General features: G+C 47.5%; 1 protein-coding gene across 1 annotated transcript in view; it reads right to left on the bottom strand.

The window, feature by feature from the left end:
• The window catches only part of Svop (SV2 related protein), an 82,731-nt gene that overhangs the window by 27,100 nt on the left and 39,248 nt on the right, over positions 1-16,383 (bottom strand). Inside the window, exon 6 of the mRNA XM_027923387.2 lies at positions 14,179-14,303. Coding sequence (XP_027779188.1) covers positions 14,179-14,303 — 125 coding nt within the window. The remainder of the gene's footprint in view (positions 1-14,178; positions 14,304-16,383) is intronic.

Raw genomic sequence — 16,383 nt, 5'->3', positions numbered from 1 at the left:
TTGAAAATAGGTTTTGTGGGTCAAGCAATATTTAAAGCTATGCTCTGCCACTTACTAGCTGTGTGACCTTGGCTCTGTTACTCCTTTGAAGTTCCCGTTTTTCTTGCCTGTAAAATGGAAATAATATCTCTGTCTATTAAGTGAAAGTGAGTTTTTGAATGGTGTATTTTACAATACACGATTCCGTCCCAGGAATGTAGTAATAGCTCAATAAACAAACAGAAGGGCTAAAATAGTTTCAGTACATGAACAGCTAAATGGGAAGCATGCTATTGCAAACTACGCCTCTGGCCTTCCTCCTGTGTCCTGGCAGACAGTCCTCAGATCCTTGGAATCAGCAAAGCTTGTGTCTTTTTCTAGGCTGCTGAGTTGATTGATGGCTGGCTGCCCCAAGGGAGCCTCAAGGCGGCGGGGGGGGGGGGGGGGGGGGGGGGGGGGCGGGGGGGGCCGGGGGGGGGGCGGCTGGTCACTGGAAAGACCAAGTGGATTAGTCGGCTGGGACTTTCAGCCTCACCCTGTCACTCCCCAACCTCCAGGAAGGGGAGAGACTTTGAAGGTCAAACTGATCAGCAGTGGCCAAAGATTCAATCCATCATGCTTATGTAATAAAGCCTCCGTAAAAGCCCTAGGGAACAGGGTTAGCTAACCAAACCTGTGAGGATTCCTAGGGTGGCACCTGGAGAGAGCCCTCTCCCCTGCCTCCACACCTGGTGCTCTGCGCCTCTTCCATCTGGGCCTCCTCAGTATCCTCTGTATGTCCTTTACAATAAATTGGTAAATCCACGGTTTTCTTCGAGGTCTGTGAGTCGCTCTACCAAACCAAGTGAACCCAAGGAGGGGGGTTGCAGGAACCCCAGTTTACAGGCAGTGGGTCAGAAGCACAGGTAAAAGAACCTGGCATTGCCAGGCATGGTGGCACACGCCTGTCATCCCAGCAACATGGGAGGCTGAGGCAGGAGGATCCCAAGTTGGAGTCCAGCCTCAGCAACTTAATGAGATCTTATCTTAAAAAACAAAACAAACACACAACAACACCAAACATAAAAAGGGTTAGGGAGGTGGCTCAGGATTGGGTTCAATCTTCAGTACCAAAAAAAAAAGAAAAAAAAAAGAGCCTGGGGCTTGTGCCTGGCATCTGAAATGGAGAGAGGGACAGTCCGTCCCCAGGTAGGGAGGGTCGGAAATGAACTGAACCGAATGGGAGGGCACCCAGCTGGAGCCCACTGACGCAGCCTTGTCACTTGACGGGCTGGGGATCCACGCACACCTGGGGTCAGAAGCCTGTGATGACCAACAAGTTATCGGTAATAAGATGGCAACCGCAATGGGACTGACTGACGGGTCCCTGCGACCCGTCACAGAGGCCACATCCTCCCTCCTCCAATGGAGGACCGAGGACATGACTTTGATAGATCTGAGCGATTCCCGACAGCCAAGGAGGGGTCAGGGTATGTGCCGAGGAAAGGAGCCCCTGGGTGAAGGAGGAACCACTCCAGTCCCCCCAGCCCCGTCCTGGGGGCGGACTCGGATGAAGGAGGGGCAGGGCCTGCCTGGTCCAGCTGCCCCCCAGGATCAGCCGTGTGTGAGAGAGGACAGAGAGCTGCTTGGCCCTCTGACAGGACCTCCGGGTTACCTGTGTGCACCCTCTCAGGTGTTTCCTGCCTGCGTGTTGTTCTGCTGTGGGGACAGACCTTGGGGACTCCCCCTGGGGACGTGAAAGCCACGTGCGTTGTGAAGGTGGGTCCCCCTCACTCTCGGTGCTCTCTCTTCTACACACTGGGTTATGAGTTTGTGGTGATGACAGCTGACTCCACAGACACTAGGGGACTCGATGGCTTCAGCAACAGTTCTGTGACACAGTCATCGACTCAAGGGTCCCCAGACTCCAAAGGAAAAGAGACAATTTCTCCCTCCACCCATTTTGGGTGACCCAAGGTGACTCAGGTCTCAATGCAGGTGTCAGGGTAATTGACCCAGAGTGTCAAGTGGTCTCTGAGGAAACCTCATCAGAAGAACACACCCTTTTCCTGGGTTGGAAGGACCTTCACAGGAAGTAGCCACTCTGCACCTCCAGCTACCCAACATCCCTCCGTGTTCGGAGGTTTTGGGCCCATTGATGACGCTCTGGGAAGGAAGGCCCATGAGCAGCCCATCGTGACCCAAAGCCTCTCCCAATCACCCACTCCTGCTCCAGCCACCCGATCAGCCTCTCACAAAAGGGGTCCTGGAGAGAGTGCTGGACAGAATTTAACCAAAACCCATCAGTAGCCAACCAAGGTGGCCCACACCTGTAATCCCAGCTCCTCAGAAGGCTGAGTCGGGAGGACCCCAAGTTCGAGGCCAGCCTCAGCAACTTAGTGAGACCCTGTCTCAAAATAATAAATAAAGAGGGCTGGGGATGTAGCTTTGTGGTAAAGTGCCCCTGGGTTCAATCCCCAGTACCACAAAACCCAAAACCAAACCATCAGTATAAGCTGCCGAGTAGTAGATTCAGTGGGAATCCCTGCAACCACTCTGGGTTTTTCTGGGTACAGTTTTCTCCTGCACTTTTTTTGGGGGAGGTGGGGGATTATAAGGGGTTAAACCCAGCAGGGCTTAACCACTGAGTCACACCCCTAGCCCATTTTTTTTTATTTTGAGACAACGTCTCACTAAGTTGCTCAAGGCCTCACTAAGTTGTTGAGGCTGACCTTGAACCTGCAATCCTCCTGCCTCAGCCTCTGAGCCTCTGGGATGACAGGTGTGTGCCACCCTACCTGGCTCTCCTGCGCTTTCTTAATGAGCTCATGATAACATCTTACAGCCTTTCCCTGGTGAAGTCACCTTGGGGTTCTGCATGTTTCAGTTGATGTTCTTGTTTCATCAGCTTGCCTGACTTAAAAAACTTCTTGTAAATACCTGAAGATAATCTCTAAGATAACTACAGACGCAGTCAGCAAGGATGGGTTTTTGGCCCGTGTCCTGCCCTTAAATCTGTAGGAAGTTTAATGTAAGTCAATCTCACAAATAGTTCATTTAAATTTATTGGCAAGATAAAAATAAAGATGTCTTCAGAATTGTTAGCATGCATTTTGCCTCGGTCATTGGCTAATCAGGTTAGGGTTATTTCTGTGAGACGTTTAAAATGGAATGATCATTGCTTTCTATGTTTCCAGTACAAAAACTGTTAGCATTTTTCTTTTTTTTTTTTGGTACCAGGGATTGAACTCGGGGGTGCTCGACCCCTGAGCCCCATCCCCAGCCCTATTTTGTATTTTATTTAGAGACAGGGTCTCACTGAGTTGCTTAGTGCCTCACTAAGTTGCTGAGGCTGGCTTTGAACTTGTGATCCTCTTGCCTCAGCCTCCCCAGCTGCTGGGACGACAGACATTTTTCTTTTGACAAAAAAAAAAAAAAAAAAAAAAAAAAAAATTAAAAGTGTTGACTATGCTGTCTGATATCTCAGTTTTCATGAATAAATCCAGTAAGTATATAAAACAAGTGTTTATAAACATATGTAGTAGAAATAAACATCTGAGTAATTTGTAAGTTAAAATACTTTTCAGCATTTAGTATGGATGTCTTTACATCAATTGCTAAATACAAATTCAATTACTCTTGGCTTCTTAAAGTCCAAAAGAGGAATATGTGTGTGTGTGTATGTGTGTGTGTGTGTGTGTTAGTGTGTTATGTTTGCATTTATTAAATATGTTTTCATAAGATGTTGATATGGATACAGATTCAATGCAACCCCCATCAAAATACCAACAACATCCTTCACAGAACTAGAAAAACAGTCCTAAAATTCATTAGAATGGGCTGGGGACGTGGCTCGGTGGTAGAGCGCTTGCCTAGCATGTGTGAGGCACAGGGTTTGATTCTCAGCACCACATATGAATAAATGAATAAAATGAAGGTCCATCAACAACTAAAAAATATATATGTGTATATAATTTAAAATTTTAAAATATATATATATATTTATTTAAAAAATCCATTTGGAAGAATAAATGACCCAGAATATCCAAAGCAATTATACCCCAGAGCTATGGTAACAAGAACTGTGTGGCACCGGCATAAAAAACAGACACGGAGACCCAGGATGCGGAACAGAAGACAGGAGACCAGCCCACATGGACGCCATCAACTGATCTTAGACAAAGACACCCAAACAGACTGTGGAGGAAAAACAGCCTTTGTAACAAAGGGTACTGAGAAAACTGGTTCCACAGTTATCATGTAGAAAAAAGGAATCTGGACGCTTCTCTCTCACCCTGCACAAAAGTCAACTCAGAATGGATCTGAAAATTCCTACTTAGACCAGAAACTATGCAAGTCCGAGAAGAAAACCCAGGCTCAACACTGCAGCTTTAGGTACAGGGCATGACTTTCTCGATAGGACCCCTAAAGCTCAGGAAATAACACCAAGAGTTAATCAGAGGGACAACGTCCAATTAAAAACTTCTACACAACCCAGGGAACAACTAGAAAGGTAAGGAACACACGTAACGGGAGAAAATCTCTGCCAGCTCCTCTTTTAACAGGATTGATATCTAGAATAAATAAAGAACTCAAAGAAACGTTACACCGAAAAAAATCAATAACCCTATTAATAAAGGGGAAAGTGAATTAAACAGACACTTTTTCAAAAGTACAAACAGCCAACAAATACATGAAAAGGATTCAACATCATTAGCAATCAGATGCAAATCCAAACTACACTGAGATCTCATCTCCTATTGGTGGGAATGGTGGTCATCAAGAAAACGAGTGATCATAAGTGCTGGCGAGGACGTGGAGAGAAAGGAACCCATTTACACTCTTGGCGGGACTGTAAGTTAGTACAACCGCGGTGGAAATCAGTAGGGAGGCTTCCCAAAGGGTTAGGCATGTAACAACTTTCTGACCCAACTGTACCCCCATCCTGAAGAAATAAAGTCATTGAACTATAGTGACACCCGCAGACCCATGTTTATAGCAGCACAATTCACAAGAGCAGCCAGACTAGGGGTCCATCGTCGTATGAACAGATAGAGAACATGGGGTTCATTGCGCACACAATGGAGTTTTATTCAGCCACAAATAAAAATGAGATTATAGTGTTTGCAGAGGAAAATGGCTGGAACTAGCAGCCATCGAATTAAGGGAAACAAGTGAGACTCAAAAGGTCCAGGGTCTGTGTTTTCTCTAAGATAGGGAAGAAAAAGGGAAAGAAAGGTGGGGGCAGATCTCAGAAAAATCAAAGGGAGATCATAGAGGAGAGGGAACAGGGGGTGGCAGGTGGAGAGGGAGGGGGAGTTCTGGGGAGCGATACTGGTGTGCGTGTGTGAGTATGTAACAACAATCCCATCAGTATGTGCAACTATTATGCACCAGTTAAAAAAAAAAGGTGGGGAAGAACATGTTGGTATGTAGGCACAGAGGCCCACACCTGTAACCCCGATTATTCAGGGGGCCGAGGCAGGAGGATCTCTAGTTCGAGGCCAGCCTGGGCAACTTAGCAAGACCTTGCCTCTAAATAAGAAATAGAAAAAGGCTGGGGATGGAGCTCAGTGGTAGAGTGTTAGCCTAGCATGCAGGGGGCCCTGGGTCAGATCCTCAGTACCCCGCCTCCCCCACACACAGAAAGATAAACCAAAAAGAGTTCAAGAGTGCTTTCTTTCAGGGTCTTCACTGAAAGTAAGATTACTAAGTAATCTGTGTTTTGATGAAAAAAATTATTACTATTATGATTTTAGTACTGGGGATTGAACCCGGGGTACTTTATCACTGAGCCACATCCCCGGTCTTTTTTTATATTTTATTGGGAGACAGGGTCTCACTAAGTTGCTTAGGGCCTCGCTAAGTTGCTGAGACTGGCCTTAAACTTGAGATCCTCCTGGCTTAGCCTCCCAAGTTGCTGAGTTTACAGGAGGGAGTCCCCAGGCCCAAGTTGATGAAACATTTTTTTAAGAAAAGTATTTTATTGAGAAAAATGTTAATTTCATCTGTATTCAGACCTTTTGTAAGTACTGTTTCAAAATGAAAAATCTAAGGAAGAAAACAAAGTAGGAACAAGCTAGCAACCAGAGAAGAAAGAGAGACAAAAAAAGTTGTAAATTGAGGATTTTTTTTTTTGTAAGAAAGATTAAAAGGAAAAGAAAATGCATTTGGAGGAGATAGGATTTTGCAAGGTAAAATTAGATTTTTATCCCAAAACAGAAAAAAAGAAAGCCAAGGCAAAATAGTAAAGGGTTAAACAAGATTTGTTTTGTGAAGGACAAATGTTTTTAAAGAAAATTTAGTTTGGTTAAGAGGGCTAAAACTATGGAAAAATTATTTAGGGGCTGAGGTTGTAGCTCAGTGGTAGAGCGCTTGCCTAGCATGTGTGAGGCACTGGGTTCAAATCTCAGCACCACATAAAAACAAATAAATAAAGATATTGTGTCCATCTACGACTAAGAAAAAAATATTTTTAAAAATCATTTATAGGCTTTTCTAAGATTAAAATTTAAGCTGGGCATGGTGGGGCATACTTGTAATCCCAGTGACTTAGGAGGCTGAGGCAGGAGGATCTCCTTCAAGGTCATGGCCTCAGGAACTCAGTGAGATCCTGTCTTGTAAAAGGCCCAGAGAGGGTCTGAGGCTGTAGCTCAGTGGTAAAGTGCTTGCTTAGCGTGTGTGAGGCACTGGGTTCAATCCTCAGCACCACATAAAACCAAAGATACTGTGTGTTCATCTATAACTAAACAAATATTTAAAAATAAATAAATAAAAGGGCTAGGGATGTGGCTCAGTGGTAAAGCACCCCTGGGTTGAATCTTAATCCCCAACATTAAATAGAAATTTAAACAGGGGTTGGGATATAACTCAGTAGTAATGTGCCACTGGGTTCAATCCTCACTACCAAAAAATTAACTAATTAATTAAAGTTAATCAAATGTAATGCACTGATATAAAACCAGACTCTATTTTTTTTTCTTTTCTGGCTATGGATTAAACCCAGTGGTGCTCTCCCTCTGAACTATATCCTCAGCCCTTTCTAGTCTTTATTTTGAGAGAGGGTGTTACTAAGTTGCTGAGAGTGCTCTTGAACTTGGGATCCTCCTTCTTCAGTCTCCAGAGTCACTAGGATTATAGGTGTGAGCCACCACACCCAACCTCACAATCAAATTAATGTCTAAAGCAACAAGGTTTTCTTAAAATATTTATTTACTTTTAGTAAAATTCACAAATACTGAGCTCTTGCGTTTTACGAAGGTAATTTTTTACGTTTTCTGCTTTTTTGGGTTTTTGATTACTTAGGAAAACAGTCTTAAAGAGTTATGGTTTGCTTAAGCATCTACTTGTTTTTAAAGTCTTTTTTTAAAAAAATATTTATCTTTTAGTTGTAGTTGGACACAATACCTTTATTTTGTTTACTTATTTTTATGTGGTGCTGAGGATCGGACCCAGGGCCTCACACAAGGGAGGCCAGCGCTCTGCCACTGAGTGCCAGCCCCAGCCCCAAGTACTCTTAAATATAGTTTTCTCACAAAACTGAACTCGTTTTACAAAAAAAGTGGTCCTTCTTGGGGTATCTCTGCCAAAAAGTTTGGTATCGCTGTAAAAGGATCAGGTTTCTTGGTTCAAATCTAACACACAAACGGAATCTGTTTGGCTCTTGTAAATTTCACTTTGCAATTTTCCCTTTAAAACTCTGTACCTGTTGCTTCTCAAAATTCCTCAGGAGAACAACGAAGAAAAGAATAGGTCTCAGTCTTCCGAGCTGCCTCCCTATCAACCGATGGGACTGAACAGAACAAAGGGGTGCGTTGGACGCTGATCCCTATCCCCTGTCACTTCTCCTCTAATGTGGGACCAGATGGGACCAATGATGGACCAACTGGGGCAAGTCCAGCCTGGCGACAAGGGACAATAAAAACGAGACCATGGGACGGGACCAGGGGACTCAGCAAGGTTTACAGGGACAGAAAGGAGGGAATCTATAAAGAGGTAGCAAAATCAAACTGGAGCCACCTGTGTCAACCTTACAAGACAAACAGAGCCAAGGAGATATGAAGGAAGGATTCTTTCATGATTGCCTGATAATAACTCTCAAAAGAGACTGCACCAGACCACGAGTTCGCACACAGGCTACGTGACCATGTACGGAGAGTACTTCTGACAACCAGGTGACCCGCGATGGCTCTGGCAAAGGAGGAATAAGCCCAGCCCAGCATCCACCTGTCACCCTTGTGATCAGACTGCCTTGGGCCTCTTACCCGCCCCACGGGAGGACACTCTGCAGCAGTGAGTACCAGCTGTTACCTGCGCAGCGACACATCTCGACAGGTGAGATCATTAGTACCCGAGACTTTAAAGCTGGCAATGTCACTCAGCGGGGGCTCATTCCCTGGCCCTTGGGAGGGGTCCCCCTTCCCATTTCCAAAACGTTCATTTGCCTCCTGTCTCTGCTCTGCCCTCTGGTTCATAAGGATCCTTCCTATTCTAGGATTGAGAATCCGGTTTCTTTTTTTAAGGTAATAATCTGCTTCGACTGCCCAGACCCAGTGAAGGACATCCCACACGGCCTGTCCATTTTATGAAGCACCAGGGACACATGGGCTCCAAGACCACTGTCCAGTCCTCCCTGCGCAAGTGGTTGAAAGGGCTGTCCCTGGTTTCTACCTCCGTGGGTCCCCTGATGGCTAAGTGGCTCCTTCTGCTCTTTGGACCACGGATCCTCAACTGTTTGATTTCTGTTAGGAGCAGAAAGTTGGAGTCCATAAAATTACAAATGATGTTGACTCGGGGGATAAAAATAGCTATGCCTGCAGCCGGTGATCATGAGACTTATTTAAGGTGAGCTAGGGGAAATGTTCACTCTTCCGCCACGTGACACCCAGATTCAGCTTGAAGGAGACACAGAAGATGGATCCTCACCTTTTATCACACCTCAAGAATGGGGAGTGAGCCCGGCGTGATAGTGCACTCCTGTCATCTCAGCGGCTTGGGAGGCTGAGGCAGGAGGATCTCGAGTTCAAAGCCAGCCTCAGCCAAAGTGAGGCCCTAAACAACTCAGTGAGACCCTGTCTCTAAATAAAATATGAAAAGGGCTGGGGATGGGGCTCAGTGGTCAAGTGTCCCTGAGTTCAATTCCCAGTACCAAAAAAAAAAAAAAAAAGGAGGGGGGGTGGATACGTAGTGCGTATCTACCTCACCTGGCCTGCCTCCTACCCCTCCCTGAGTTCATCTTTGAAAAGAGGGTGCTGGATGCTGGAAGTTCCTTTACATGATCATCAGCTGACACCAGCCAGATCCCAAACGGCCACCAAAATGACCTCTCGAAGACCTCAAACCTCCTTACAATCCAATTTCCATACTAAGTGACACAAGGGCCAGCCACCATGACAGGATGCATCAGAGCAAGAAGAGGTGACGCCTGAGTCCCGGGAAATCCCGACCTATCCCAAGAAAAGACATGAAGGTTCCCCTCCTTTGCCAGCCTCTGCTCCCCCCATTCCCTTTACCCTTTACCCACGACACCCCCACCCTGGCAGGTTGGGAAGTCTTCTGGGGGCTGGGCCCCCCTTCTCCAGGCTTTGGGTGCTGAAGGCTTTGGGCCCAGCTCCAATTTCATTTTTGGCTTCAGGACATGGCGTAAAAAGAGATCTTGCATTTGGGGGTCTGGCCCCCCCCAGCAAGGGGGACCGACCAGTTGCTGGTGACATTGTGTGAGCAGAGCAGGAAGAGGTGGGCTGCTGGGGTTTCCTTTAGGTCATCTGAGGGAGGCAGACTCTTTGGGGGCTGGAGGATGGCAGGTGAGCTGGAGACCCTCACCTTATTGGTCAGGGGAGGCCCTTGTCACTGCTCTGGGTCCTTTATTTTACTCCCCTGGGGTCCTCCTTCCCTCCCTCCCTGTGCACTCCCAGACTCCGAGGCCAGGCTCTCTCCCCTCTGTGGTCCTTCGCCTTTGGTGTTTGGGGACACGGTCCTTCTTTGCGTCAGTTCTTCTCCCTCTGTAATCCCACCCGCCGGAAAGCGTCCAGAGAGTCCTGGGCATTTCTGGTCAGCCGATGGCATCCTCTTCATCCTTTCCGGAACCACTGAAAGATTCTATCACTTTATGCCGTTTCCAAGAAACACGTATGAAGAAACAGAAAACGAGTCACTCATCCCACCTTCCTGAACAAGGGTTTCTGGGGCCTTCTGCACGTGGTCCCACACAGGGGAAGAAAATCCAGGTGACTCTTTGGCGGCTCCTTCTGCTGCATTCTTGAGCCTCCCCGGGAAGGGACTCCGATGACTCTTCTGTGCGCACACCCTTCCAGCCACCGGGAAACGCTGTGCCCTAGTCGATGCACGGCTCCTGAATGGGGCAGTGCCACACCTGCAGGAAGTCCTGCAGTTGGGCCAGCAGTGGGGCCACTGGCTACCATTCCCTGCCAGTCCAGGTTCATGGTGGTGGCTCTGTTCACAGCCTCCGCTTTGAGGCCCAGTGTTTTTTAAACCCCTTCCAGATCCAGGAGACCATGTCAGACGCGGCATCTGGACGGCCCTGGAGCAGGGGCCTGAAGAATGGAGAGATGGGGGACGAGGGCCACTCACTGTCCTTCTCGCCTTCAACGGCCCGAGGAGCCTAGAGCCTAGACGTGACTCCGCATGGTCACGTCTCCCCTCCTGCACATGATGACACTCTGCATCCGTCACTCCTCCTGGGGATACTTGAACTCCTCACCAAAGCCTGCAGCAGATGAGATGCCTGCTAACACGCGTCGAGTGCTCTCCCTGGCCTCCCCTGGCTACTTCACACATGCTGTCATTTAAAATCCTAAGAGACCCCAGGAAGTGGCTGTGTTTGTGTCCCTTTGTTAAGAATGAGGAAATAGAAGCACAGAAAGGTTCGGGGACTTCTCCAAGGTTACGCAGCTATTAAGTGATAGAAGCAGGATTCGAACCCAGCACTCTGGCTGCAGAGCCCACCATGTGACCAGAATTGACATCACCCTTCTGAGAGTCTCCCCCAACCTTTCCCAAAGGATATGCGAGGGCTGGCACGTGACCACGGAGTCCGTGGTCCTTCACGTATCATGCCACCCTGCAGCCTTAGAAGACACGCTAGGGTCAGGTCAGGGTTAGGGTTAGGTGCCAATGAGGACAGAGGACTATCCTCCAAGACATAGTACACACTTAAATCAATGGCCATTTTATGGCTGTGTTCCCGGTACAAAGAACACGTGGGTCTGGAAATGAAGGGGTTGAAAGTAGGACTGACCTTCACCGCATCATTCCTAGTGACCCACTTGCGGGAGTCTGCATCTTCTAGGCTCTGGGGGTCTAGAGGTCTTGGTGCCTAGGAAGGAAAAGCTTCTTCCAGAGGATACCACAAGAGTCTCTGTAGAACCTGGGTATGGAGGTACATGCCTGTAATCTCTGTGACTTGGAAGGCTGAGGAAGGAGGATTTCAAGTTCAAGGCCAGCCTCAACAATTTAATGAGACCCTGCCTCAAAATTTAAAAAAAAAAAAAAAATGAAAAGGGCCAGAGATGTAGTTTAGAGGTAGAGTGCCCTGGGTTCAATCTCCAACACCCCCACAAACAGACACACACAGACACACACAGACACACACACACAAAGAGTCCTTAGACTTTAAGCAACAGCGCCGTACAATAACTTTGGGCTCCTTTTGTCAAGAAATGAGCAGGCAAGGAAAAGGGTCACCATTCACTAGCCAGAGAAAGTAATCCCAACCATCATGAGCAGGTGAGACCACTGTTATATGACCAGGGCACCTGGGTGATAAGGCTGGACATTTCCTGACATATCCCTGCCCAGTTTTGATTGATTGATTGATTGATTTGGGGTACTAGGAATTGAACCCACGGGTGCTTAACCACTGAGCCTCCCCAGCCCTTTGTATTTTTTATTTGGAGACAGGGTCTCACTGAGTTGCTTAGGGCCTTGCTAAATTGCTGAGGCTGCTCTTGAACTCGCAATCCTCCTGCCTTGGCCTCCACAGCGGCTGGGATTACGGCATGTGCCACCCTGCTCAGCTCCGTGCCTGGTTTTATTGCTTAAATGAACAAGTGCAACAGTTATGGCCCGAGAAGGGCATGCGGACCAGGGACTCAGACCCCTCAGGCACGGAGCCTCAGTCACCCCGCCAGGTAAACCATCGAGATCAGTGAAGGTACTGGCCAAAGCTGAGGGGAGTCTAGACTGGGAGGCAGAGGAGGGGACAAAATGGGCATCTCGGCAGCTACAAGACCAGCAGCAAGAGCAGGGCCTGTAGTTTATCCCACTAATCATCCTACGTCAATCTCTGCAGGAAGAGAGAGCAGCCAGACCGCGGAGAGACGATGAGCTTTTGCTATAGAACAGGTTGATCCAAGAGGTGCAAGGGGTGGCCTCAGGTGGATGCCGTGCTGTGCCACACCAGGTTTCATTCCTTCAGGAAGAAAGTGGAACGACAGAATTCCTCACTCCCTCTTCATCCTGCCTCCCCTGCTAGATCAGGAGTCCTGAAGTTGCCTCCCCTGCTCAAGAACACTCAGTGGCTCCCCGCTGCCCACAGTCAATCCCTTTGGGATGGCATTCAGGGCGTTTAGCAAGCCTTCCCTGGCCTACCTGTCTGACTTCAGCTTTCAATTCCCATAGCTCTCATCCCTGCAGCTAACAAAAACTGGGCTAGTAGCCTTCCCTAGTCACAGTTATGGCTTCACGTTTTCATGTAGTTCCCTTCACATAAAACATTCTACACCTTCCCTAAGTCCCCTTTTGAGTGTCCAGTCCTTTACATCCTTCAGAGCAAGGCAGCAAGCGGAATGGTCAGCGTCCAAACTCTAGAGTTACAAGGCCTGGGTTCACGCTCTAGCCACTTTGTGGCTGTGCTATCTGAACCAAGTTCCTTGACCTCTCTGTGCCTTTTTACTAAGAGAACTTAGTTCTCTCAGTTACTAAGAGATCTTACCTTTTAGGGAAAATTGAGGGATTAAAAGAGGTAATCTGGGCAAATTGTTTAAAACAGCACCTGTCACAGAGTAAACATGAAATACTGGATAATTGTGGGGTATTTTTTTGGAGGGGATGGGGGACGGGGGTGAGTGTCTAACATACTTTTTTCTGTAATGCGCCACATAGTAAATAGCTCAGCTTTTGAAACGATTTGATTCTGTTGCTGAGGCACAGAAACAGCCACAGATAGTAGGTAAATGAGGAGTGTGGTGTGTTCCAGTAAACTTTATGGATGGCACTGGTCAGTAGGTTTGCCATAGTTGCTAAGCCCTGTCTGGCCCCTGGATTTGGGCCCAGCAAGAGTGCAAAGCCTTCCCTCACTCCCCAGGAGAGAGTAGCCTCTTCCAACAACCCTGAGTATTCTCAGTACCTTAAACTCTAGAGCAACCACCAGACAGTCCCCAGTGTGGCCCCCTGTCCCCGTTGTGAGGAGGTCAGAAGGGGCAGGAGGCCACACTCGTGGTAGTGACCAGCTTGGGTGCTGCAGGCAGACCACCGGGTTCTTAGTGAGAGCCAGGCAGTCTCAGATGGCAATAAAGCGATAGCACGTACCCTCTGGGCACCCCTGTGTCAACTCTAATGTCCAGACAATGCCAAATCTGTTCTTTTTATTATGATGTCACTTTTGTGACCTTCCAGCTATTGTGTGGTTGCTGTCAATCATCACAATGATGGTATTCTATTGCTGTATCAGTAGCCCTGCTGTGGCCATCTCTTCCACCCCCAAGGCCATGACCACACCTATAGCTGTCCCTTGGATTCTGTGGGGAATGGTTTTAACACACATGTGTGTGTGTATGAGTGTGTGTGTGTGAGTGTGTTACCAGGGATTGAACCCAGGGGCATTTCACGGCTGGTCTATATCCCCAGCCCTTTTGATCTTCTAACTTGAGACAGGGTTGCACCAAGTTGCCCAGGCTGGCCTTGAACCTGTGATCCTCCTGCCTCAGCCTCCCAAGTGGCTGGGTTTCCAGGTGGGCACCCCCACGCCTGGTCATCTCCAGATGACTTACGACACCCGATACAAGGTAGATGTGATGGCCATGGCTATGACGCTCTACTGTTTAGGTGACAATGACAAGGAGAAAGTTTGTCCATGTTCAGTATATAGATGCGATTTTTTTTTCAAATGTTTTTTAATGCACGATGCAGAACCCGTGGATAGGGAGAGTGGACCAGTGGACTGGCGACCCGGCTGGATGGTGGAGCTGGGTATTTACTTACGACTGGGGGACCCCTCCGATCCCAAAGCCCACCAGGCCTCGGAGCACCAGGATCCAGCTATACACAGGCGCAAAAGCACTGAGGATGCCGTAGTAGAGGGTCCAGAGCACGCTGATCTTGAGCCCCTGTGGAGAAGGAAGACGCCAGGTCACAAGGGCTTCTCAGCACGCCCGGGTGGCCTGGGCCACAGGAGCTCTGGCTGGAGCTCAGAGGTGAGCACTTGCCTAGCACAGCTGAGGCCCTGGGTTGGATTCCAAGGACCACACACACACTCAAATAATAATAGTCGGGCTCGGTGGTGCACACCTGTCATCCCAGTGGCTGGGGAGGCTGAGACAGGAGGATCACAAGTTCAAAGCCAGCCTCAGCAATGGCGACGCGCTAAGCAACTCAGTGAGACCCGTCTCTAAATGAAATACAAAATAGGGCTGGGGATGGGGCTCAGTGGTTGAGTACCCCTGAGTTCAATCCCTGGTATCCCCCTCAAATAATATTAATCAAGCTCCCAATAAAGGAAGGCAGTGTAGCTCAGTGGTAGAGCAAGGCGTAGCTTCTGTGAGGCCCTGGCTTCCATCCCCAGCACCCATCCCCCAGAAAAAGCTGTAAATAGGATGTCAATGAAGAATCATCGCCCACGTTGGCTAAGGGATGCCTGGGGTTCTCTGTAACGGGTGATACCGATCCTTAAGGGCATAGTGAGGAAACTGTGGCCCTTCTTGATTGTCCCATTGATTAATATTTTATGCCAATCATGGCCCAAGGATGTCAGCAACTCCACAAGCAAGGAGACAGGACAGACCCGTCCTGTGTGTCATGGTATCACAGAGGTCCCGCCCACCCCAACTGGCACACAGGTGAGACTCTGTTAACGATGATCTGCACCTGGACCTTCCCACGGAGTCACGTAGGGACAGGGCTGGGGGGACACAGAGTTCACACACTGGCTTTTCTAAGAAGGAAATTCTAAGTAAAGCAAAGGAAGTTTTACTTTCTTTTTTTTCCACAACAACTTGACAACATCATTCATTTCAGAAAACCAAATTGTCGGTGACGACACTAGGTAAGATATTTGCGTCACTAGAGGATGGCTTCAGTATTAATCTGCACCCACCAGGGCTTCTTTATGAACAGAGAGATGCACACTTTACTGCACAAAGCCAAAGATGGAAAGAAAAAGCTTAGAACACGTTAGGGTAAATCCAAACTCACTTATAATTAGGGGCAAATATTGACTAGTTCCTTGTACCGACTAGGTCAAGCTCTATGTGAACATTTGCATGTTGAAAATACATTTTATTTTTGTTTTGTTTTGTTTTTTTTAATTTTTTATTGTGGGTTGTTCAAAACATTACAAATTTCTTGACATATCATATTCCTCACTTTGATTCAAGTGGGTTATGAACTCCCACCTTCACCCCATACACAGATTGCAGAATCACATCAGTTACACATCCATTGATTTACATATTGCCATACTTGTGTCTGTTGTGCTCCGCTGCCTTTCCCATCCTCCACCCTCCCCCCTCCCCACCTCTCCCCTCCCCTCCCCTCCTCTCTCTCTACCCCCTCCACTGTATAACCCTGAGGGTCTCCTTCCATTACCATGCAATTTCCCTTCTCTCTCCCTTTCCCTCCCACCTCTCATCCCTGTTAAATGTTAATCATCTTCTCCTGCTCTTCGTCCCTACTCTGATCTTAGTTACTCTCCTTATATCAAAGAAGACATTTGGCATTTGTTTTTTAGGGATTGGCTAGCTTCACTTAGCATAATCTGCTCTAATGCCATCCATTTCCCTGTAAATTCTATGATTTTGTCATTTTTTAATGCAGAGTAATACTCCATTGTGTATAAATGCCACATTTTTTTTATCCATTCGTCTATTGAAGGGCATCTAGGTTGGTTCCGAAAATACATTTTATTTTATGTAATGACCTTTAATTTTTTTTTTCCTTACTTGCAGCATTAGAACTTGTCACTTTTTTAGAGTTTGTGAAGGACTGGATTATTTTATCTCTGAAATCAATATCTAGATTGTTAAGAAGGAATTTACCATAATTTTAATCTGGAATGTCCTCCAAGGGTTGGTGTGTGAAAGGCTCGGTCCCTAGGTTGGCAGTACTGAGAGGTTGTGGAACCTTTAAGAGGTGGGGCTTAGCAGGGGTGGAGCTTAGTGGGAGGAGGGCTAGTGAGAGGTGGGGCTTAGT

This window comes from Marmota flaviventris, chromosome 1, assembly GCF_047511675.1.
Source record: "Marmota flaviventris isolate mMarFla1 chromosome 1, mMarFla1.hap1, whole genome shotgun sequence".
NCBI lineage: Eukaryota > Metazoa > Chordata > Mammalia > Rodentia > Sciuridae > Marmota > Marmota flaviventris.
This window is presented reverse-complemented; position numbering and strand designations above follow the sequence as displayed.